Genomic DNA, 25,874 nt, shown 5'->3' with positions numbered 1-25,874 from the left:
GGCATCTCCACTGGACCAGTTTTGGGTGACCCCCAGAATCCCCAGTTAGCCATTGGCCAGACCTCCTGTCTTCCCCAAAGAAGGACACCATCCCCTGACTGCAGACCTAGGGCCAGGGTGAAGGTGGACTCCCTGACCAACACAGCTGTTCATGAGATGCTCCCAGGAGTTGGGGTGCCGGGGAGGAAGCCACCATTGCCATGGTTTTGGAAGGAACAAAGAAATTCCTTTATCACTTACTCTGTCTTCAGCCAAATGAGAGGGAGAAAAGGCATTTGGATGTGACATTTCAGATCGGGAAACCCGTCCTCTTGCCCCACCCCAGGCTCCCTGTCCCCGGTCATCCCCTGCCCCACCATGAACTCCCATCCAACCCATGGCCTTGCGGTCCTGATGCTTTTGACTCTTTGGCTTTCTTCTCCAGCTCACACTTGCGAAGCACCCTCTGTTTAAGGAAACCATGAAACCTGAAGTCCTCTTTCCTGTTCTATTCCTGAAACTGTGCTGCCTAGGAGGAAGGGTGGGCTGGGAAGCCAGGCAGGGGAGAGGAGAGGTGGCCTGCCTTCTCTCTCATTCCTTTAATCTCCTTTCATCCCCCTCTAGCCCCCACTTGCACACCCACCTCTTCTGAGAGTGTCCCAGAATACTGCTTCTGCCAACGAGTGGGGTCAAGCTTTGTTGTGGAAAAATACATATTCATGAGGGCTTTGAGGAGCTTCATTGAAATGCTGACAGCCTCTCCACCCAGAGCGATACATAAGCCATCGCTTTATTTATCCAACACGATGTTAAGGCAATGATCATGTGATGAATGGCCAAAGAAACATTTAAATTATTTGTTTCAGGGTGATTTCTGATCATCTCATTAGAATTAGAATCAGTTCACTTTCCCAGGTATTCAAAGCCTCTCACTCATTTAAATTTCTACACCCAAAGGAGCTCTCTGTAGGGGCACCCACGTCGTTTCTGAAACTAAAGTACTTTCCTCTCTTTTCTTCTGTTTTATTCCAGAAAGATTTCATCACCAGGAGGGTTTTCAGGACTTGACCAAACCGCTTGTTTTTGGTAAGAATTGAGAGGTTCCCTTGCATGGTGTGGGGTTTGGCTTCTGACCTGTGTGAAACCAAGTCGTTTTACTGGAGGGTTGCTGCAGGTGGGGCTGTATAGCTGTCCGGTTCTTCACTTCCTGGGTAGCTGGGTCTTTGTGTGAAGTGTGAAAGTATTAGTCCCTCAGCTGTGTCTGACTCTTTGCGACCCCATCCACTGTAATCCACCAGGCTCCTATGTCCTTCACCACCTCCCGGAGTTTGCTCAAATTCATGTCCACTGAGTCCATGATGCCATTCAACCATCTCATCCTCTGTCACCCCCTTCTCCTGCCTTCTATCTTTCCCAGCATCAGGGTCTTTTGCAATGAGTTGGCTCTTCAAATCAGGTGGCCGATGTGTTGGAGCTTCAGCATCAGTCCTTCCAATGAATATTCAGGACTAATTTCCTTTAGAATTGACTGGTTTGATCTCCTTGCTGTCCAAGGGACTCTCAAGAGCCTTCTCTAGCATCACAGTTCGAAAGCATCAGTTCTTTGATGCTTAGCCTTCTGAGCGCTGAAGAACTGAAGAAAATAAAAGACCTAGTGGAACATTTATGTATCTTGAAATATCATTAGAGTATCAATGATGTTGACAATTGACAAGAAGCTGAGCTCCCTTAGCGATTGCATTCCCCCACCTGCAGTGTGCAGGACAGTCATTTAAGTGAATACACTGATCAGTGTTCTTTGCAGAGAAGTATATTTCTTCTGCAAGAGAAAAGTACAACAAGATGGATATTTTTAACTGATGTTACACCAGAATGAATCTCTGGGAGGCGATCTGCAGAGAGAAGAGACTTGGGTATATTTACTTTTCTACTGCAAGGGAACCATCCTGTCTGTAACTTCAGAATACTACTTCTCAGAGCGTGCCTGCTGTCTTTTCACAGATATCTTTGTGACTGTGCTTCCACTCACATAGGAGTTGGGAGCTGTGTTCTATTTTTTTTTCCCCTGGAGAATTATATTCTGGGCCTCACTATTCCTATGATACTTATACAACAGGCCCTTGAGGTAGGAAAAGGTAAGACACACGTGTGCACAGGTCCATCAGAAAAGACCATTAATATTAGCAACTTCTTTAAGAGAATTGGCACTGAAGTTTTTTTTAATTTTTCTTTGTTTCTTTGTTTTATTTTTGGCTGCACTGGGTCTTTGTTGTTGAGAGGGCTTTCTCTAGTTGAGGCAAGGGGGGGCTACTTTCCCATTGTGGTGCGAGGGCTTCTCATTGTGGTGGCTTCTCATTGCAGAGCACAGGCTCTAGGCTTTTGGGCTTCAGTAGTTGCGGCTCCCAGGCTCTAGAGCACAGGCTCAATAGTAGTGGTGCGTGGGCTTAGTTGCTCCGAGGCATGTGGGATCTTCCCAGACCAGGGATCAAACCATTGTCCCCTGCATTGGCAGGCAAATTCTTAACCACTGGTCCACCAGGGAAGTCCTAAGGCACATTGAAGCCTGCCCTGTGCTTTCCTGCCTGACCGCTGGTCTCTCTGTGGGCTTGTTCACTGCAGAGAGTAACCCTTGGTCTGACCCTTTGCAATATCCGCCCCAATTCCTCGTGGATCATAGATGGTCAGGAAGTCTGTGATTGCATGTAGCTCTGGTTTCTGACACTTTCAGAAGCTCATTGTCCTCATCTGTCCAGTGAGTACTCATGACTCGGGGGCGTGGTCCTGAGAAAGAACCGCATGACAGATGGGGAGGGCATAGCCCATGAAAGCTCCCCTTGCCGCCACTTCCTTCTCAGAGAAGGCAGAGAGCAGCCGCTATGATTGCTTCCCCACCTCGGTGTGTGTGTTCTCAAGCACTTGGAAATGCCTGCTCTGACACCAACTTTTCTTTTTTTTAAGTTGCACGTTAGGAGAGAAAAAATTCATCAACACCTTTTTTAAAAGATGAAAAATGTTTCAAGAAAATAGCACTCTGAGCCACTACTCAGAGCCCAACATAATTTATGTGATTAAATGAAAGGAAGTCAGCCATTTCTCTATGTAATTTTTATTAATGATGTTCTGATGTAGCTAATTATATCCACTTCTAATTAATTACATAAGTGTTTGCACTGGCCTTCTCTAATTGTGCTCAGTGGAGTCCCAGGAGATGGTCCCCAAAATAGCGGCCCACGTTCAGATCTGACTGGGGACACACTGTGTGTACCATGCCCCCACTCCCACCCTGCCCCTGCCCCGGGTCTCAGAGAGCCATATTAAAAGCCTTGACTAGTCTTGCAAGAAAGCAACTCATTAAATTCTGCCTAATGCATCATTTTCCAAACTTATTTATACCATGTGCACTCCTAGATCCACCAGAAAATGCTATTTAAAGTCAGAACAATTCTAACACCCTAGCTTGGGCTCAGACTGCTTGATAACTTATATTGTTGTTTGGTTTTTGTTTTAATTTCCTTTTAAGTTTTTTATTTTGTATTTTTAAAATTTTGTTTATGTTGGGTCTTCATTGCAGTAAACAGGCTTTCTCTATTTGCAGGCTTCTGTTTTTGTGGTGTATAGGCTCTGAAGCACACGGGCTTTCTAACTGTGACACGAGGGCTTAGGTGCCCCGTGGCATGTGGAATCTTAGATCCCCAATCAAGGATTGAACCCTTGTCCCCTGCACTGGAAGGAGGACTCTTAACCACTAGACTACCAGGGAAATCCCCAGGGTGTGTATGTTTATGGAGCCAGCCTTTCAGTCTCCCCAAGCAACACTGCTGGGGTCTTCCCGTGGGGCGGGTTGTCCTGCAGAGAGCTGTGTTTTCATATAGTCGTGGTTGCCACAGACTCATCTGAGACCATCATGTACTGTCCTTCAGTCGTGTACACATGTGCAGGGAAACGTGGGGATGGCATGCCAGCCCTTCAGGGGGGCTGTCAAGATGAAGATTAGTTCTTGGATGTGCCTCCCCCCTCCTGCCTGGGCCCCTCTATGGCAGAGACCCTTACTTCCAGGGAAGGCCACATCGTTGACCATGTCCTGGCCTCGGGGCTCAGAGCTGGGACTCAGCTCCTGGGGAGGTCCTTTTGGGAGAGGCAAAGGGAGCCCCTGCCCTCTGGTGATCAGCTACTGGGGGACGTGTCTGGTGCTCTGGTGGCCACGCACCTTTGTGTTAGGGAGGTGAAGAGGGGACCCCGGGGGAGGTGACCAGTCAGTGTAGCTGGTTGTGCAGGAGGAAGTGCCTCTTGACTGCTCATCTTGAAGGGTGAGAGCACATTCCTGGGACAGAGGGAGGGAGGTGGGGCAGAACCTGGCCTGATGAGGACAGAGGAGCGGGAAGGTGAGATAGCAGGGCAGACCGCCCTATTTAGATGGGCACGGAACCTGGCAGGGTTTCACCAGGGGCCAGCGCTTGGGATGATTGTGGAAGAAGGAAGCCAGGGTGAATTGGGCCCTAGAGACGCCTCTTGTGGTCCCGGAGGGAGACGATGCGGCCGAAAGAAAGGCTGTGGGGTGGAGGAAGGGCCCAAGGGGAGCCTCTTGGGGAGGAGTGTGCGGAGGGTCCTGGGGAAAGAGTGGTCAGTGGGGGCAGGAGGTGGGACCTCGAGGGAAAGCAGGTCACCTTGGAGGTGGGAAAGGATTGTTGGATTCCAGCTTCAGGAAGGACGGGGGAGTTTTTGAAGGGTGGGTGGAGGCAGAGAGTCAGGCCACGAATAGGGGTGGACTCAGTGAGAGCCTGAGGGGACCAGCCAGAAAGTGCAAGGAAACCAGGAGGAAGGAGGGGGCTCGGGACTCTCTGGCTGTGGCCAGGGGGTGGCTGCCTGGAGACCGAGGAGGATTAGAAAAGACACAGTGAATGTAGGCTTTTTCTTCTGCATGGAAACTGCCCAAGAAGCTGGGGAGGGGAGAGAGTGTGAACAGTGGGAACAAGATATTCTTCAGTGAAGATGGAAAATTATGTTCAGTGTGGTCCAGGGATGAAGTGGTGGGTGTAAGGACTCAGCGAGGAGGGTGGAGGGAGAGGAGACTTGTGAGGAGAGAATCCAGGAGTTTCTAGCTGTGATCTCGCCTCTCTCTGGGAGGTAGGGCCAAGCCCAAGACAGCAGAAAGGAATCCCTGAGATGCAAATACATCCAGCACCTGCATTCTTCTTTTGAATGAATGTCTCCAGGTGTGGCCAGGGCACTTTGGGACAGTGCTGTGACTCATCTTGGGTTGCTCGCGAGAGTTGTCCCCAAAGATGACTGCCAGTATTATTTTCAGCCATGAAGACGCTAGCCTATCTGTACAACCTCCCCAAGTCCTGGCTGAGGAAGAGCGACGCTCTTTGGGAAGTGTGTCTGTTTTTTGTTTGTCGATACCCAGTCTTGCCAGCCCCACTTCAGGTCCTGCAGCCAAGCAGAGGCATCGCATGGTGGGAGCACTGCGAAGCTTGCCAGGCTGAGACCTGTCCCTTGCCAAAGAAAATTAACTCTTGCCTGGGAGACCGTGAGATTGCACTTCAGAAAAATCCATCAGCTATGCGGACTGGTTAGCTTAGGGATAAATCCTGACTTCCTCACCTTCTCTCAAGCTTCTGCGGGGGCTGGGGGCGGGGTAGTTGTAGATTGGGCTGGAGTTTGCAGCATTCCAGCTGTGCCCATGTTAATTGCAAGGACTCTGTTGGGTTCTGGAAGCCCCTTTGGCCTCTGCTCCTCCGTGAGGTCCTATGCAGGCACAGAGCAGCCTGGAGTAGCTCCCTTGCCTGTGATTCCCCTTCTCTCTGCTGCTCCTTCCTCCCCCCTCCCCTCGGCTGGTCCAGAGGCAGCCAGTACACCCCTCTCCTGGGCATAGCTCTGTGCCAGGCGACACAGAAGTAGGCTTAATCAGAGCTTCTTCAGTTCTGTAAGTGGTGGTCTAGACTCCTCCTTTCCAGAGAGGGAGATGGCTCGTGGACATGAGGTCTTAGACACTTGGGCTGAGCTGGCTCTGCCGGGCATGGCGTCATGAGGGGAGCCTGCAGCAGGCCTCCCGGGTGGGTTCCGAGGCACCCACCACCTGCAGCTATGGTTGCCCAAGGTCACGGTTACTGCTCCTAGGAGGGAGGGGGCCCAGAGAGATCCTGGGGCCCAGCCCTGCTCTGATGGAAAGTTGCTTTGCCCCCTGAAACATTTTTGTTTTCTCATCCTGTAAAGGACTTGGGGCAGGGCAAGGGGGAAGCTTAGTGGGTACAGGGTTCATTTGTACAAGATGAAGGGAGCTCGGGGCATGCATGGGGTGGTGGTAGCACAATGGTGTGAATGCACTTGATGGCACTGAACTGTGCACTAGACAGTGGTCTGGATGGTAAGGTTTATGTTGTGTTTATTTAACCAGTTTAAAAAACAAAAGAAAGAACACAGCACGTAGCTAGTAAACACTCACTCACTGAACAGGCCCGGCCGGCCGTGGAGACTTGGGCGCACATAGATTCTCCCCACAATTCATGCTCTGAGTTTCCGCTGCCCCCACCTCTCTGGGACTTGGTTTCCAGCCTCTCTTGCTCAGCTCCCCCAATGTCATTGTCACTGTCTCTGTCCTTCCAGTCTGGCCCAGCTGCTGCCTAGGGTAGTTTTACCAGGATGGAGTGTGTGTGTGTGTATGTGTGTATAGGTGTGTGTGCAACTGTTTTTAGTTCACACCTTCTTTTTTTTAAAATTTATTTACTTTTTAATTGAAGGATAATTGCTTTAGAGCATTTTGTTGTTTTCTGTCAAATATCAACATGAATCAGCCATAAGTGTACATATGTCCCCTCTCTCTTGAGCCTCCCTCCTATCTCCCTCCCCATCCCACCCCTCTAGGTTGATACAGAGCCACTGTTTGATTTCTCTGAGTTCACACCTTCTTGATATGTGTGTGGTGTCAGTGTTCAGTTATGTGATTGATTTTTAAATATTAAGCCAACCTTGCATTCTGGACTAAATGCAACTGAATTGTGACATATAATTTTTATATGTAAACTGATTTGACAGTTTTTTTTATTGTTTCTTTGTAAACTGTTTCAAAGTGACTTGCCTTTCATTTTGTAGTCATATAACATTAAGTTCAGGTTTGGGTATCAAGGTCATGGTGGTGATTAAAAGTGAGTTGGGAAATGTATCTTCTTTTATGTTCCCTGAAAGATTTTGGGTAATACTGGTGTTTTGTTGTTGTTGTTTGATTTTGTTTTTGCGTAACTGCTTGAAAGAACTTAATTGGGAATCCACTGGGATCTGAAGTTATTTGATAAGAGGAAAGAGAATTTTAAATTGCAGATTCAATTTCTTTAGTAAATACTGGACCATTTGGATTTTTGTTTCTTCTAGTGTCAGATTTGCTAAGTTCTGTTTCAGTAACTTGTTCATTTCATAAAAATTGTCGCAATTATTAGTGTTAAGTTGTTCATAATATCCATTATTATATTTTACAAGTAGTATTCACCTTTTCATTCCTGATACTGTAATTTGTGTACTTTCCCTCTCTCTCACCTTTTATCAGTCTTACTAAGGCTTTATATATTTAATCTCCCTACTCAAAAGTCATCATTTGGGCTTCGTTGATTTTTCTCTGTTGCACATTTGTTTTCTATTTTATTTTTTACCTGCCCTACATTCATTTTCTTCCTTTACCTTTATTTTGAGGTTTAATTTGTTGGTCTTTTCAAAGTGCCTGTGTGCTCAGTTGCTCAGCTGCATCTGACTCTTTGTGACCCATGAACTATAGCCCACCAGGCTCCCCTGTCCATGGGATTTTCCAGGCAGAAATATTGAAGTGGGTTGCCATTTCCTTCTCCAGGGGAATCTTCCTGACCCAGGGATCGAACTCGTGTCTCTTGCATCTCTCCTTCATTGGCAGGAAGATTCTTTACCACTGCACCACCTGGGAAGCCCTAGTAAATGGACATCTAGATTATTTATTTTTCCAGTGTTTCTTGTTTTCTAATAAAGGAATTTAAGGTTATACATTCCCTTATAAGCCTCCTTTAACAGTAATCTATTTTTTAAAAAAATTGTGGTAAAATACAAAACATTAAAATTTACCATCTTAAAAATTTTTAAATGTACAGTTCAATATGGTAAATTATATTCACATTGTTGGAAAACTTTATCTCCAGGACTTTTTCATCTTGCAAATCTGAAAGAAACACTGTACCTGTTAAAAAATGACTCCCCCTTTTCCCTCTTACTCCCAGTCTCACTGGCAACCACCATTCTACTTTCTGTTTCTATGAATTTGACTATTTTAGAAACCTCCTATGAGTGGAATCATATAGTATTTGTCCTCTTGTGATTGACTTATTTCACTTAGCATGATGTCCTCAAGATTCATCCATATTGTAGCTTGGATCAGAATTTCCTTCCTTTTTAAAGGCTGAATAATATTCCATTGTGAGGATATGCCACATTTTCTTTGTCCATTCATCCATCAATGGACAGGTGTTCTTTCCACCTTTTGAATACTGTGAATAATCCAGCTATGAATACGAGTGTGTAACTATTTTTTGACATGTGGTATTTTCATTATTAACCAGTACAAAATGTTTTTAAGTTTTGTATTTATGTTCTTTTTAGTTAGTTGCTCCTTCGTGTCTGACTCTTTGTGACCCTGTGGACTGTAGCCCACCAGGCTCCTCTGTCCAGAGGATTCTGCAGGCAAGAATACTAGAGTGGGTAGCCATTCCCTGTGTTCTATCTATTATGTTCTGTTCTGTTTATAGGTTATTTTGAAGTGGTTCATCCCCAAATATCTGCATAGTTTCTAGTTATATTTTTATTTATTTCTGGTGTAATTACACTGTAATCAAAAACATATTCTTTGCGATTTCAACATTTTGAAATTTGTTTAGACTCATTTTAGTCTTGTCTACCATGTGATTAATTTTGACACAATTTTATATGTGCACTTGTACGTATTTCCTCATTGCAGTAAGTTTTATCTGTTAATGAGGACATTTTTGGCAACTATGGTGTTCAAATCTAATTCCACTCTGATTTTTGTTTGCTTATTTTAAATCATTTACTGAAAGAAGTGTATTAAAAAGTATCCCATAGTGATTTCAGATTTGTCTTTTTGAGTTTGGTTTTTTACGCCCTTTATAAAGTTTGAGAGCATATAGCTTAGTATGCGTACACTTAAAATTTAAACTTACAATTTATTCCTAGCAGGTTGCCCTTTTTTTAATCAAGATTTTTTATTTTTTTCCTTTAATAATACCTCTTTTCTTACTGTGAATATTAATGCAACTACACCAACTTTCTTTTTTAGGTAAATTTTTTTACTTTAGAATAGTTTTATATTTACAGAAAAGTAGAAAAGATAGTAGAGAGAGTGCTGCTGCTACTGCCAAGTCGCTTCAGTCGTGTCCAACTCTGTGCGACCCCATAGACGGCAGCCCACCAGGCTCCGCCGTCCCTGGTATTCTCCAGGCAAGAATACTGGAGTGGGTTGCCGTTTCCTTCTCCAGTGCATTAAAGGGAAAAGTGAAAGTGAAGTCACTCAGTCGTCCGACTCTTAGCGACCCCGTGGACTGTAGCCTACCAGGCTCCTCCGTCCGTGGGATTTTCCAGGCAAGAGTACTGGAGTGGGATGCCATTGCCTTCTCCGAGAGAGAGTGCCCATATATCCTATTCTGACTTTTCCCTGTTGTTAACACCTTACATTCATGTGGTACATTTGTAGCAAGTAATGAAACAGTATCAATACATAATTATTAGCCACAGTTTATACTTCATTAAGTTTTTCTTAATTTTTACCTACTGTCCTTTTTCTGTTCCATTATTCTATTTAAGATACCGAATTAAATTTAATCTTCATGTCTCTTTAGGTACTTTTGAAAAAACTTTTTATTTTGTATTGAGGTATAGCTAATTAACAATGTTGTGATGGTTTCTGGTGGGCAGTGAAGAGACTTAGCTATACATGTGCATATATCCATTCTCCCCCAAATTCCTCTCCCATCCAGGCTGCCACATAACATTGAGCAGAGTTCCCTGTGCTCTACAGTATGTCCTTGTTGATTATCTAGTTTTTATTTTATTTTTTTAACTTTTCATTTTGTATTGTAGTATAGCCAATTAGCAATATTGTGATAGTTTTAGGTGGACAGTGAAGAGACTCAGTCATACGTATACATGTATCCACTCTCCCCCAAACTCCCCTCCCATCCAGGCTGCCGTGTAACACTGAGCAGAGTACCTTGTGCTGTACAGTAGGTTCTTGTTGGTTATCCAGTTTAAGTATAGCAGTGTGCTTTTAGATTGTGGTAGCTTCTTAGGCTTTCCTTGTTTTTGATGACTTTGACAGTTTTGAGAAGTACTCGTCAGGTATTTTAGACTATCCTTCTGCTCAGGTTTGTCTGATACTCTTCTTCTGGTTAGTCAGGGCTTATAAGCTTTGGGTCAGGAGACTGCATAGGGAGCAGTGCTGTTCTCCTATCAAATCAGGGTGCAGTGTGGAGATTCCTTAAAAAACTGGGAATAGAACTGCCATATGACCCAGCAATCCCACTGCTGGGCATATACACCGAGGAAACCAGAATTGAAAGAGACGCGTGTACCCCAATGTTGATCGCAGCACTGTTTACAATAGCCAGGACATGGAAGCAACCTAGATGTCCATCAGCAGACGAATGGATAAGGAAGCTGTGGTACATATACACAATGGAATATTACTCAGCCATTAAAAAAAATACATTTGAATCGGTTCTACTGAGATGGATGAAACTGGAGCCCATTATACAGAGTGAAGTAAGCCAGAAAGAAAAACAACAATACAGTATACTAATGCATATATATGGAATTTGAAAGATGGTAACGATAACCCTATATGCGAGACAGAATAAGAGACACAGATGCATAGAACAATTTTGTGGGCTCTGAGGGAGAAGGTGAGGGTGGGACGTTCTGGGAGAATAGCATTGAAACATGTATATTATCATATGTGAAACAGAACACCATTCCATGTTCGATGCATGAGACAAGGGCTCAGGGCTGGGGCAATGGGATGACCCAGAGGGATGGGATGGGGAGGGAGGTGGGTGGGGGGTCCAGGAAGGGGAACACATGTAAACCCATGGCTGATTCATGTCAATGTATGGCAAAAACTATTACAATATTGTAAAGTAATTAGCCCCCAACTAAAATAAATAAATTTATAAAAAAAAAAAAAGAAAAAAAAAATCAGGGTGCAACTGACCACTGTTAATATTAACCTTGATCACCTGGGAGTTATGCCTCATCTCCAGGAGGGGGCAGTGTCTGCACAAACTATATGGAGGAATTCTGTACAAGGGTTTTCTGCTTTTCTATTGTTTATTGTTTACATTGTGTGAACTCAAAGATATTTATTTTATACTTGGGATTATATGGTGCTGTTTCATTTATTGTTCAGATTGTTTAAACTGTCACCCTTGTCTAACATAAAATGTCAGAATCTTGTTGTTTCCTTTCTCTCCAGGAATTTGGTACCTCAAGTTCTTTTTTCCTAATGAATTTTTATTGGGGTACAGTTGCTTGAAAACATTGCGTTAGTTGCTGCTGTACGGCAAAGTGAATCAGCTGTATGGATACATATATCCCCTCTTTTTTGGATTTCCTTCCCATTTAGGTCACCTCAGAGCATGGAGTAGGACTTCTCTGGTGGCTCAGATGGCAAAAAGTTTGCCTGCAGTGTAGAAGACTCGAGTTTGATCCCTGAGTTGGGAAGATTCCCTGGAGAGGGGAATGGCTACCCACTGCGGTATTCTTGCCTGGAGAATCCCTATGAACAGAGGAGCCTGGTGGGCTACAGCCTATGGGGTTTCAAAGAGCTGGACAGGACTGAGTGACTTTCACTTTCTTTTCTGCTTGGTCTTGTTGCCTGGCAATCACCATTTTCTGCTAGTTTTCAACCTCTTGGCTCCCACCATTTATGGGTGCACAGCTGCTTTGGAGAGAAAAGCCACACAGGATGCTGAGATGATTTCAGTGTTTTTTCTTGCTTGTCGGGATCTCAGCCCCGTCAAGTCCTAGCTGCTTTGGCAGTTCTCTGATGCTTCCATAGAAATTAAAAAAAAAACAAACACATCAAAAGTAACTAGTTGTTACTGGTGGGGGGATTAGACTGGTACAAGCTGGTGCATCATCATCAGAAGTAGACTTTCTCAGGCACAACATTTTTTATTCTCCCCACTGTGTCATGAGTGGTGATATCTTGAAACATGCTTTGTATCCATACATCAGATATCCCAAGTAATGCACATTTTATTAATCTATTTTTATTTTTTCAAGAGGCTTATTTATTTGATGTGGACCACTTTTTAAGTCTTTACTGAATTTGTTACAATGTTGCTTCTATTTTTATATTTTGGGTTTGTTTGGTTTTTTTTTTTTGGCCATGAGGCATGTGGGATCTTAGCTCCCCTACCAGGGATTGAACCCATACCCCCTGCATTGGAAGATGAACTCTTAAGCACTGGACTGCCAGGGAAGTCCCTGTAAGGCATATTTTACATGTCATAAATCATTCTTTGTTTTTCCTTCATTCTTATCCTTTGTCACAAGGGCTATAAAAGGATTGTCTTCCACCTCCTCTTCAAGGCAAGGGAAAAAATAATGATCCTGGAAGAAAATAGCCTTTGTTATAAGCTTGTGATGAAAGGAACAGATGGGAGAACTGTGTGAAATGGGCTTTTCAGTCTTGGGGATAGAGGGCCAGTGCAATTATTGGTGCAAGATTTTGGTTTTTCCTTAAAGAAATGAAGCCTCTCTGCCTGGTTAAGAGTGGGCTTGCAGAAGAGCACTGCTTCATGGCTGAGCTTTGTGATTCATGTGAGCATGTCTGGCTGTGAAAGGACAGCTTTAACTGGATCGAGCAGGATATGTAAGATCTTCCATGCGTGATATAGCTAAATCTCGTCTCTGCCACCTCTACACTTGATGTCTTCCAGGTTTCTGTTAACTGCAGTTCTGAAGAGCTGCAGTCTTTGCTATCATCATCCCTGGTTGAACACAGCCAGATCATTGGAAAATCCCCACAGATGGATGCTTATCCACGAATTGATGACTTCTTAGTCTGATCACTCAGTTGGCCACTAATCCATCTCATTTTGCCATATCCAACTCAGCATATTTCAGTTTGAATCACAGGAAAGTTAGGAAGGAGTTGTCATGTGTCTTGTTGAAATTCAGGTGTATTCTCTCTCTTTAGTCTCCCTTGCCCACCATCGTACATGCCTACTCAGAGAGGAAACATGGTGAATTTCACAAACTCATTGTCAGCTCATAATGGCCACGTTAAGAAAATTTTTATTGGAGTATAGTTGCTTTACAATGTTGTGTTGGGACAACTTCACTTTCAGAGACCAGCCATCTGTCTCTTTAGACTCTTCATCCCAAAGGGAGCCCTGTGCTACCCAAGACAAAATCTGCCTTCCTGTTGGTGGTACCTGCAATCCTGTTCTGTTCTCCATGTTCCAACTCCAGATCCTGAGCCCTGAGGTCAGGGACCCTGGGTTGGCAGCCCACTCCACCCTGCAGTGGGCCTTGCAGAGAGGTTAGACAGCACTCGCAGAGAGATGCCCGACCACAACACAGGCAGTGGGAACTTTGCAGCTAACGTGACGAGATGGGACCATGAGGAGGTCTGACCTGCCAGTTCCTGGAGGGAGCATTTTCCGTCTTTATCCAAGCCATCCTGCTCAGATCTGGCCTTGAAATCCACCTTTCTCTTCTCCTTTTAGGAAGGAGATAGAACTGAGGGGGCCACCAGGGGGCCTCAAGGCAGCTGCGATGACTTGTGTTTAGTCTCTCAGATCTGAAACCTGCAAACCTGTTTTTCCAAGAAGTCCTGGGACTTTTATTCTTGATTCCAAAGATATGATGGCTGGAGGGTGGGCAGGTGGCTGGCTTTCTGTCCAATGTGGTGGTCCACATTTGATCTTAAACCAGCAGCATCGGCCCAACTCTGACACCTGTTAGAATCACAGATATAGAGAATGGACGAGTGGACACAATGAGGAAAGGGGAGGGTGGGATGAATTGAGAGATTGGGGTCGACATATATACACTACCATGTGTAAAATGGATAGCTAGTGGGAAGCTGCTGTATAGCACAGGGAGCTCAGCTGGGTGCTCTGTGATGACCTAGAGGGGTGGGATGGGGGGTGGGGAGAGGTCCAAGAGGGAGGAGATATATGTATACATATAGCTGATTCCCCGATGACTCAGACAGTTAAGAATCCACCTACAATGCAAAAGACCTGGGTTGGGAAGATCCCCGTATTCTTGCCTGGGAAATCCCATGGACAGAGGAGCCTGGCGGGCTACAGTCCATTGGGTCACAAGGTGTTGGACACAACTGAGCAACTAACACTTTCACAGCTGATTCACATTGTACAACAGAAATGAATGCAACATTGTAAAGCAACTATACCTCAATTAAAAAAAATAAAATCAAACAATTGCTCAGGAAAATGAGAAAAAATAAACAACTGGTCAAAAAAAAAGAGAGAGAGAAGAAAAGCACACCCTCAGTCCCACCCAGATGTCCTGAATCAGAAGCTCTGAGGGCAGAGCCTGGAGTTCTGAGCTCTAGGCTCTGAAGTGTGCGGACTGACCGGTGAAGGACCTGCGGGATGCAAAGCCGGCCAGAGATGCCACGAGGGGACAAAAGGGCCAGGGCCTTGGGACTGACTATGGACAACCAGGCCCTAAGCCGGTCCCTGCCCCAGACCCAAGACAGCTCTGGGGTCTCTGTCCTCAGCTGGAGGCCAAGACCAGAGACTGCTGGTGACAGCACCCCCAACCCACCCCAAAATTGGCGCCAGCCACACCCTCTGGGGCAGGTGAGGACCCAGGAGGCTGGAAAAGTGCTCCGGGATCCTTGCCAGAGGCTGCCTGGTCCCTCATCCCTCCCTCAGTCTGCACAGGGGGACCCTGCCCCGCCACTTCTCTGTCAGCTGCCAGCCACATATCAGCAACTGCCAGCTGACAGCCTCAGCATCCTTTTGAATTTTTGTCTTGAGAAGTCAAGGACAGGGCCCTCATTTGTTAAGTACCTGCAGTGTCCCCACTCCTCAGACTTTTCTAGGGACAAAGGTTTCTAGGTTTCTAGGCGACAGAGAAGTAGTGGGGAAGGGGAGGGTATGTGTGGTGTGTGTGTGTGTTTGAATGCGTGCGTGCGCACAGCCAGGTCTCCTGCCAGCAGAATCATCGTGCACACTCTTAGCAACAGTGGGGAGGACACAACTGAGCCCAGGGGTGGTGGGGGGCTGCCAGTCAGCAGGGGCTGGCCCTTCCCCAGCCAAGGATGAGGGAGCCTGTGTGTGGGGTGGGGAATTCAAGGGTACAGAAACCCAGGTGTGCTCCAGAGGGGGGCTGCCACAAGTGACTCCTGCATCTTCTCTTTTGTAATCCTTCCTCCGCCCCCACCACCCCACTAAATACCCCAGAGTTCCCTGCTTCCCCCAGAGGAAACATTTGTAAGGAAGTTACATGTAAGTAGAGTTAAATCATTTTAAATAAGCCAGGAGAGGCTGGCTATTCAAAGAAATCCCCAGAGAGATCTTTTATTCAGAAGATAATCATTTGACAGAGTGATGGAGCATCCTGCCCTTTATCTCAGGAGTTCCGTCTCAGCTTTTGGAGTTGCCTTTACACCCTTCCAGCTGCCATCACTGGAGGGTGTGCCCGCCAACCTCCCTCCACCCCCCAACCCCGAGCTCCGCAGAAAGTCACAGAATGTTCTGGGTGGGGGGCAGGGCTGGCAGACAGCCTGGGGAGAACTGCAGGAAGGATGGTGTGAATGAAGGATTGATGTTGTGAATGATCACCTGGGTGGTGCCTCCACTGGGTTTGTTGAGACTCTGGGGCGGGGGCTTGCAAGGTCTTTCGGTGTTCCTGTGTCCCCTGACACAGGTAAATGCTACTTTAGTGAAAGTGAAAGTTGCTCAGTCGTATCCAACTCTTTTCGACCCTGTGGACTATAGCATGCCAGGCTCTCTGTCCATGGGATTTCCCAGGCAAGAATACAGGAGTGGGCTGCCATGCCTTCCTCCAGGGGGTCTTCCCGACTCAGGGATTGAACCCATGTCTCCTGCATTGGCAGGTGGGTTATTTACCACTAGCGCCACCTGGGAAGCCCCAGAAATATACTCAAAAATGAATAAAGGAGGGAAGTGAATAACACTGTCTCATCACTCAAACCAAACCTCTGCTGGGATTTAAATGCATTTCTTCACAGTTTATTCTGTTTATTGGGTGGAGAATAAATTACAGCAGCATATTTTATATGGTAAACTCTTTGTAAATATTTTAATTGCTGCATAATTGTCTTGCAAATGTGCTGTGCTGTCCTTAGTCGCTCAGTCCTGTCCGACTCTTTGCAACCCCATGTATTATAGCCCGTCAGGCTCCTCTGTCCATGGGGTTTCTCCAGGCAAGAATACTGGAATGGGTTACCATGCCCTCCTCCAGGGGAGCTGCCTCCCGGAGGTTTGGTGTGTGCTCAATGCTTTTGCCCTTTTTGCTGCTTTTTTTTTTTTTCAAAGCACACCTCTCTGTGACCCTGAGCTAGGTGGTACAGTCTTGTGTGATGGTGTTGGATGTCAGCCTGAGTTTCTGAAGATTCATTTATTGGCTCATGTAGGATTCTGAAGAGTGATTAATTTCAGAACTCGCTGTTGTTTGTGATCTTGCAGCAAGGTCCTTACTCTAGGATTCTGGTCTGAGATGCTGGAACTGAGTGGACAGGTGTACTCCAGGAATGTTTAAACAGTATCATGTGTAGTCAAAGCAGCTGTGTTCTATCTGGAAGGAATAAAAGAATATTCTCTTTACAACATGCGAGACCTAAGCGGGAGCAAGATTGGGGGCAGCGACAATTTGGCTGAGTCCATATTTGGCTGAGACCATCATTTTCATTTTCCCATCCATTCATTAAATATCAAGACACTGTTTATCACACAAAAATAAGACACAGTTTGTGTATTTAATACGGGAAGAGTTAGACAATGTTTATCGGGATAGGAAACATTATGTAGCCATTAAATAATACTTAATAGAGGGTTTCGACTGCATTCTCTTTCTTCACTGTTCACTTAAAATGTTTCTCAGGACTTCCCTGGTTGTTCAGTGATTAAGACTCCATGCTGCTAATGCAGGGAATGCAGGTTTGATTCCTGGTGGGAAAATAAGATCCCATATGCTGAATGGTGTGGCTGAAAGATTTTTTAAAAAGTTTCTCCACTCCTTGTATATAGTAGGAAAAAAAAAGCATTCATGGGAGTGAGGCCAGCGTGGGTTGCTCTCCTGTTCAACTCACTTCAAGCCGGACAGTCAGGACCATCATTTTCATTTTCCCAGGGTGGGAAGACCATCCGTTCATTAAATATCATGCTCAGGGCCTGACAGTGAATGGAAATCTGAATTGAAACAAGGACCTCCTGTTTTCATCTTTAATGGGAGGCTATTTCTCCTACACCACAAGGACACCATGGGCTAGTTCTGCAGACCTTCAACAACACGGCTTCCACCCTGGGTCCTTCCATTTGTATCCATGGATGATGGAATGGTTTGCACCATCAAGCACTGGAAAAGCCAACAGCAGCACTGTATTTAATGGGGAAAACTTAAAAAAAATTTTTTTTGGCTGCACTGGGTCTTTGTTGTGGCATGTGTGCTTTCTTTAGCTGTGGGGCGAGGACTTAGTTGTTCCTCAGCATGTGGGATCTTAGTTCCCTGACCAGGGATTGAACCTGAGTTCCCTGCATTGGAAGGTGGGTTCTTCTTTCTTATATATATGATTTTATTTATTTATTTATGGCTGTGCTGCATCTTCGTTGCTATGTGGACTTTTCTCTAGTTGTGGTGAGTAGGAGCTACTCTCTAGTGTGGTGTGAGGGTTTCTCATTGCAGTGGCTTCTCTTGTTGCGGAACACTTGGGCTCAATAGTTGCATTTCCTGGGCTTAGTTGCTCTGTAGTGTGTGGGATCATCCTGGATGAGGGAGTGAACCTGGGTCTCCTGCATTGGCAGATGAGTTCTACACCAGAGTCACCAGGGAAGTCCCTAATGGAGAAAACTTAAACAAAAAAGGATCATTCACAGGGGCTAGCCAAGCCCTACTGGAACCTGAGGCCCAAAGGAAAAAAAATCAATAATATTGATCTTGTCTTTAACATTTTGATATCTTGTTCATAGTGGATTTTTTTGGCATTAATCTTTATTTTTTAATGTGTTGCATTAAAATTGTATCTATTTTGATTCCTGAGTTTTTTTGGCACTCTATTAAATTTTGTGCCCGAGGCAAGGGTGATGCCTGTGTCACCATGGACCAGTCCTGGTTAAAAAGTAAAGGCATTGTCCTTAATATGTGATAATTTTTGTTTGTTTGTTGTTTGTTTTCTTTCTGATTTACTTCACTCTGTGCGTGCGTGCTCAGTCGTTTCAGTTATGTCCGACTCTTCGTGACTTCATGGACTGTAACCTGCCAGGCTTCTCTATCGGTGGGATTCTCCAGGCAATAATAGTAGAGTGGGTTGCCATTTCCTTCTCCAAAAAATGATATAAATGAATTTATTTACAAAACAGAAACAGACTCACAGACATAGAAAATAATCTATGATTACCAAAGGGGAAAGCGTTGGGGGAGGAATAAATTGGGAGTTTGGAATTAACACATACACACTACTATATATAAGTTAGATAATCAACAAAGACCTACTGTAGAGCACAGGGAACTATATTCAATACCTTGTGATAACCTATGATGGAAAAGGATCTGAAAAATATATATATATATATATATGTTTATACATGTATAACTGATTCACTTTTCTGTACACCAGAAACTAACACAACATTGTAAATCAACTATACTCCAATTATATAAAACAGAGAAGTCGTGAGCGAGTGGCGAGTTGGGGGGAAGCAGCAGGTGTCCTGGAGAGTCGCCAGGGTCCCCTTTTCTTCCTCCAGCTCTGATGCCCTCCTGTCTCTTTGGCAGGGCATGCAATAATCCTGACACCAGAGTCAGCTGAGGTGGGGTGTTCTGTCATCTGAACGGACACGAGTTACATCTCCTGGACGTGCTCCTCGGGCCAGGTTCTGACTCTCCTGTCATCCTTCCTCCCTGCAGTGGCTGCCTCCTGGTGATGATGGCCGTATGAGCCCCACCATGGCCCACCGGCAGCGTCAGAGCGTGGCGAGCAGCCTGCTGGACCACAGGGCGAGGCCGGGCCCAGAGCCCGAGAGTGAGGACACAGAGCTGGCCCTGGAGGAGTACGTGCCCACCGACCTGGAGCTGGCGGCCCTGCGGCCCGAGAGCCCAGCACCTGCTGAGCAGGGAGGCCCCGACCAGAGCCCTGATGGGGACTCCAGCTCCGACTATGTGAACAACACCTCGGAGGAGGAGGACTACGACGAGGGGCTGCCCGAAGAGGAGGAGGGCATCACCTACTACATCCGCTACTGTCCTGAGGACGACAGCTACCTGCAGGGCACGGACTGTGACGGGCAGGGCTACCTGGCCCACGACACGCGCCACCTGGAGACCGACGAGTGCCAGGAGGCGGTGGAGGAGTGGACGGAGCCCACAGGCCCACACGCGCATGGCCACAGCGACCCAGGCAGCCCCGACTACCGGGACGGCCACCTCCCTGTCCCCGAGGATGAGGCCTCAGTCCTGGACCCCCGGGACCAGGAAGAAGGTGTCCACTACTGTCCCGGCGAGGAGGCCTACCAGGACTACTATCCTGCCGAGGCCAATGGGAATGCAAGCAGCGCGTCGCCCTACCGCCCGAGGTGCAGGGACGGGGACCCAGAGGACCAGGAGGAGGACATCGACCAGATTGTGGCTGAGATCAAGATGAGCCTGAGCATGAGCAGCATCACCAGTGGCGGCGAGGCCAGCCCCGAGCGCGCACCGCTGGGGCCTGAGCCGGGGCCCGGGGACTCTCCTGAGGCCTGTCCACCGGTCGAGGCCAGCCGCGGCCCCAGCAGACACGAGGGCAGGCCCAAGTCGCTGAACCTCCCTCCCGAGGCTAAGCACACCGCCGACCCTCAGAGGAGCTTTAAGACCAAGACCAGGACCCCAGAGGAGAGGCCCAAGTGGCCCCAAGAGGAGGTAAGATTCTGGTTGGCCCTGGGGAAGCGGAGGGAGGGGCTGAGAGCAAAGGTGTCCATGCAGCCCACAGATCAGAATGCGAGCCAGCTCTCCACGCGTTCAGTTATGCGTGGACTTCCCAGCCACTCCTGTTTACCCATCAGATGCCGTAAAGTCAGTAAATGCCAAGGAAATCTTGTTGAGGCTGATTGGCAACCAGGGCTCCCAGCAGACACCCATCCCCCAACAGAGCTTGGGTCCCTCTGGATCTGCTTGTGTGGGTGTGGTCCCTGAAACTGTTGCCCCTCCCCGGGTGATTTTGGTCAGTCACAGGGATCTAGTACTGCCGGCAAGTGCAGACAGCTGTGGCCAGTGGTTGGGACAGCCCAGCGGCAAGGGGCAGCAACCTGAGTGCATTTCACAGGGGTGGTTGAATCTGGTGACACTTCTCTGAAAGCCTGGGGGCCTTGGTGTAATCAGAAATTCTCTGTAAATAACCATTTTGCAAATAATTATTTGAAGGTTTGACAGAGACATGGAGAAGAAATGCATGCTAATGAGGCCAGTGGATTTAAGCGTAACTATATTTTCTTTTAATTATAGCAAAGTAAAGTGTATATTGTAATAAACACTTTTGAAAAGCTGCCTTTCAAAAAAACCTTGTGTATATAAAAAGAAGATGTGGTTATTAGATGCATGTAAAGGAACTTCTATTTGGCTAATTCTGTGGACAAATGAAAATGAATTGCTTTCATATATTTTTTATTGGGATATAGTTGCTTTACATTGTTGTGTTAGTTTCTGCTGTACAGCAAAGTGAATCAGCTATACATATACATGTATCCCCTCCCTCTTGAGCCTCCCTCTACCCCCATCCCGCCCCTCTAGGTCTTCACAGAGCACTGAACTGAGCTCCCTGTGCTATACAGCAGCTTCCCACTAGCTATCCATTTTACATATGATAGTGTATATATGTCATTTCCAGTCTCCCAATTCATCCCACGCTCTCCTTTACCCCTGTGTCCACAAGTCTGTTCTGTATGTCTGCATCTCTATTCCTGCTGTACAAATAGGTTCATCTGTACCATTTTTCTCGAGTCCACATATACGTGTTAATATACAATATTTGTTTTTCTCTTTCTGACTTACTTCACTCTGTATGACTCTCTCTAGGTTCATCCACATCTCTATCTACAAATGACCAAATTTCATTCCTTTTTATGGCTGAGTAATATTCCATTGCATATATATATACTTTCATTAATATTTTTTTCCCAGAGGAGTTCATGCATTTGAGGAATATATAAAGTGAGAGCTTGTGTTTGGGAAAAATGTCCTGCTGACTCACTGTTAAGTTTCTAGAACTTCCCTTTGATGCCTTTTGATTTTTTTTTAAAGATTGATAAGCATAAGCTGACTTCATTTTTGCAGTGTTCCTGTCATTCAAGGCAGTTGTGTATGCACTGGGGGCTTTGGACTGTAAAGAAACTGTTGTTGCATTAGCGGATGTGGGGAAGCTCCCTCCATGAGGGGGGCAGCTCTGGAGTTTCCAAAACTGGCATTCCTTCAGAGCCTGCTCTCCCACTAAGGCTACTCCTGATCTCCTGGGCTGGCTGCACCTGCAAACCCTCCCACGTGGTGCAAGAAAATTGCCCTTGCCACATGCTAGGCCCTGGGGTGCAGAGATGAAAGTGACTTGTGCTTGCATGAAGAGCCTTGTTCTAGAGGAAGAGACTCTCTGTCCATCTGAGTGGGACTGGGAGCCTAGTGGAGGCCCTGCCCAGCCCACGAGTCCCAGGCAGGCTTCCTGGAGACAGGCTCCTTTGTGGGTGGTAAGTGGGTGGTCCTGGGACTTAGAGGGGGGCTTTGGGAAATTAGCTGACCAGGCAGGGCTGAACCTGGAGGTCATGGGTATCCTCAGCATACAGCGGGGTTGGGGATTGTGACGAGGCCAGGAGGACAAATGGCAGTGAAGGACCTCGCTTGAGGATGGTGATGTGAGAGGGACAGAGCTGGGCCATCAGGGGGCTGGGAACCTCGAGGGGGCTAAGGGGCAGGACATCGGGAAGGCCCTGAGGATCTCAGGTGGATGGCCAGGGCAGAGGCTCCTGTGTAAGGGACAGAGGGGATGGGTTTGGCGCATCTTATAACCACAGGTGCCAAGGAAGAGGGTGCCTGCCATGTGTGGAGCTGGAATTGCACTGCTTTGACTGAAATGGCATGGATATGCCAGCAGTGTGTGTCCAGGACAGATTTCAGCAACAGAGAACTGGGTGGAGGACTGGGGCAGGGTGCCGGCCCTCCTCCATCTTCCATCCCTGAACACCGTCAGCATCCCCTACATGTTCCAGGAACTCGAGACACATCCCAGGGGATCCGTTATTCTCATGACATTCCCCAGGAAGTGCAGGGCTCCATAGGAGAATATATAGAAACAGCTTCTGTTCAGGGAGAAAGACCACATTGCTGAGCATGAGATTCGGAGATGGAACAGCGTGGCGGAGGCAGTCACGGGGTTTGCACCCCAAAGCACTCAGATTACGGTCAGTGCTAATCAGTGACTGAAAAAGACATGGCCCTGTGGTGATAGGAAGCTAACCAAGAATAGCTCCCAGCCCTGCATTAGCGCATGCCATGGACAACTTAGGAGAACTCAGCACAGCTCAGAAAGGCTGAGAAGGGGGTGTGGCGCAGGAGGGCGCCCCAGGACTGAGAGTGGACTCCAGACCCTGCCAGGACCACCATCAGCCTTCACAGGAGAGAAGCTGGTCTCTCCACCTGAGACCAAGCCCAGGCCCAGACTGCTGGAGTGAATGGTTGACTGGATCTGGGCTTGTCGGGTCCCTCTGGTTGGTTCCAGCCACGAACAGATGGTCCTCTTCAGGAATGGTGACTGAGCTGGCCATGTGCTGTCCTTGGTCTGCGGGGTCTGCCCCTCTGCTGGCCACTTGCCCTGTGCTGGGTGCAGCCAGGCTGGATAGGTCAGAAAGCCTGAGCTAGACTTTGGACAAGGGTCTGTGGCTCAGGACAGTGCCGGGGATGGGGAGCACCACGTCAGCTTAGAGGGAGGTTGCTGTTGGGGGCGTTGCCTGTTTACCCTCCTTGGTCAGTCGTCGTCTTCATCAGCCCGAACACTTGCAGATGGCCTCAGATTCTGCCTCCGTTGCCCATTTTTGACCACTGGTGCAGCCCTGCCCCACCCCTGACCCCTCCCTCTTAGTCTTTGGGTCTCAAGCTTCCCCTCAAAGCAGCCCCAGGTGCTGGCTGGGAGACCCACGTCCCTGACCTTGACTCCTGGAGCCTCTGGATCTCTGACTGTGGACGGTTATGCTCTGCTGAAGACTCACCCACCCCAGGGTCTTCCTCAGATGGGCTCAGACCCAGACTAATCCTACCTGAGCCAGGTCTCTGGGTGCTTCTGGGGAACTCTGGCCACTGAGGCTGCTTCTTCCTTCTCTGTGTGTGTCAGCTCAGTCATGTCCAACTGTGCGACCCCATGGACTGTAACCACCCCCGCCCCCAGGCTCCTTTGTCTGTGGAATTCTCCAGGCAAGAATACTGGAGTGGGTTGCCATTTCCGCCTCCAGAGGATCTTCCCAACCCAGATCTTCTCGAACCTGGATCTCCTGCATTGCAGGCAGATTCTTTACCATCTGAGCCACCAGGCAAGCCATTGAAAATAGATGCTGTTCCTTGCTGTCATCTGTTTATTCCCTTCTGCATTCATTCATTCATTTGTTCATTCATGGGAAGTGTCTTGGAGCTGGAATTTGAACATTGACTTAGCATCCTCATCTGGTTTCCTTCTGACCTGGGTGCCCTGGTTTCATCCACTTATCCGATGCCACATTCACTTTCCCAGAATGTGTGAGGGGCTCTATGCTGAAAGGGGAGTGGTTGGGGGAGCAGGGAGGGTCTCTGGTCTCACAAGAGCCCCCAGCCTGAACCTGCTGTAATACCAAAAGATTGCTCTTCACCCTGGAGGGTTGTTAAACTGCTGTCATTAAGCTGTCATTAAGCTGCTCACACAGGGCTCCTTACCTTACTTACTGGCAGGGAGGGGTGTGTTTGTAGCAAACTTATGAAACCTGTGGGAGACGCAGCCTGCTGGCCCCCAGGGGTCATGGGGCTTTTCACCTTTGAGAATTGAGCTAAATCACACGTGATGTTCCCTGGTCCTGTAACTCTGCCTGGAGTGATGGGGCGCCTCCTTCCCCAGGAAGGAATCTGGAATCCAACTGTGACATCCAGGGTGGGGGGCAGGTGTCTGGGAGGGAGAAGTGTCTGTGGTCCTGTCACTGTGTCTGGGCTGCCAGCCTTCTCCCCTTGGCCCTTGTGTCCCTGGTGAGGACCAGTCCTGCACCAGCTGGCCGTGACCGCCATGCAGGAATCTAGTGCTGAGTTGAAAGGGGTGTCAAAGGCAGAGCCAGTGTGTTTTTGATCATTTGAGGGCTGTGTTTACTTCTTCTTTCCCTGTTACTTTATAAGTGTAGCTATAGACACATAAAATGAAATTTACCGATTTGACCCTTTTCAGTTCAGTTCAGTTCAGTCGCTCAGTCGTGTCCGACTCTCTGCGACCCCATGAATTGCAGCACGCCAGGCCTCCCTGTCCATCACCAACTCCCGGAGTCTACCCAAACCCATGTTCATCGAGTCGGTGATGCCATCCAACCATTTCATCCTCTGTCGTCCCCTTCTCCTCCTGCCCCCAATCCTACCCAGCATTAGGGTCTTTTCCAATGAGTCAACCCTTCGCTTGAGGTGCCCAAAGTATTGGAGCTTCAGCTTCAACATCAGACCTTCCAATGAACACCCAGGATTGATCTCTTTTAGGATGGATTGATTGGATCTCCTTGCAGTCCAAGGGACTCTCAAGAGTCTTTTCCAACACCACAGTTCAAAAGCATCAATTCTGCGGCGCTCAGCTTTCTTCACCGTCCAACTCTCACATCCATACATGACCACTGGAAAAACCATAGCCTTGACTAGACGGACTTTTGTTGGCAAAGTAATGTCTCTGCTTTTAAACATGCTATCAAGGTTGGCCATAACATTCCTTCCAAGGAGTAAGCGTCTTTTAATTTCATGGCTGCAGTCACCATCAGCAGTGATTCTGGAGCCCAAAAAAGTAAAGTCTGACCCTGTTTCCACTGTTTCCCCATCTATTTCCCATGAAGTGATGGGACCAGATGCCATGATCTTAGTTTTCTGAACGTTGAGCTTTAAGCCAACTTTTTCACTCTCCTCCTTCACCTTTTAGGGTACAATTCAGTGACATCGACTCCAATGTTGTACAGCCACCACCACTCAGTTCTAGAACATTTCCCTCAACCCTAAAGGAGACTGTGCTTATTATTTTTTAAATATTCATTTCTATTTATTTGGCTGTACTAGGTCTTAGTTGAGGTATTTGGGATCTAGTTCCTTGACCAGGGATCGAACCCAGGCCCTCTGCATTGGGAGTGAGGAGTCTTAGTCACTGGACCAAGCAGTCAGTCACCAGTCTCCCCTCCCTGTAGCCCCTAGTAATGACAAGTTTGATCTCTTTCTGTGTTAGCAGACCCCTGAGATATTGTGGTTTGATGCCAGACCACTGCAGTTAAGTGAATATCTCAATAAAGTGAGTCACACACATTTTTTGATGTCTCGGTGCATCCAAAAGTTATGTTTACACTATACTGTCATCTATTAGGTGTGCAATAGTGTTTAAAAAACAATGTACATACCTTAATTTAAGAGTACTTTAGGATTTACCTGGTGGTCCAGTGGAC

The 25,874-nt window shown here is 47.1% G+C and overlaps 1 protein-coding gene across 2 annotated transcripts in view; it reads left to right on the top strand.

Moving 5' to 3' along the window:
* The window catches only part of APBA2 (amyloid beta precursor protein binding family A member 2), a 133,151-nt gene that overhangs the window by 72,855 nt on the left and 34,422 nt on the right, over positions 1-25,874 (top strand). For both annotated transcript variants that reach the window (XM_081546645.1, XM_081546646.1), the window contains exons 3-4: positions 1,012-1,065; positions 19,135-20,121. In XM_081546645.1, the coding sequence (XP_081402771.1) occupies positions 19,162-20,121 (960 nt within the window). In that variant the 5' untranslated portion in view covers positions 1,012-1,065; positions 19,135-19,161. The remainder of the gene's footprint in view (positions 1-1,011; positions 1,066-19,134; positions 20,122-25,874) is intronic.

Source organism: Giraffa tippelskirchi, chromosome 12, assembly GCF_054371585.1.
Source record: "Giraffa tippelskirchi isolate mGirTip1 chromosome 12, T2T-mGirTip1v1.2.pri, whole genome shotgun sequence".
NCBI classification, from domain to species: domain Eukaryota; kingdom Metazoa; phylum Chordata; class Mammalia; order Artiodactyla; family Giraffidae; genus Giraffa; species Giraffa tippelskirchi.
This window is presented reverse-complemented; position numbering and strand designations above follow the sequence as displayed.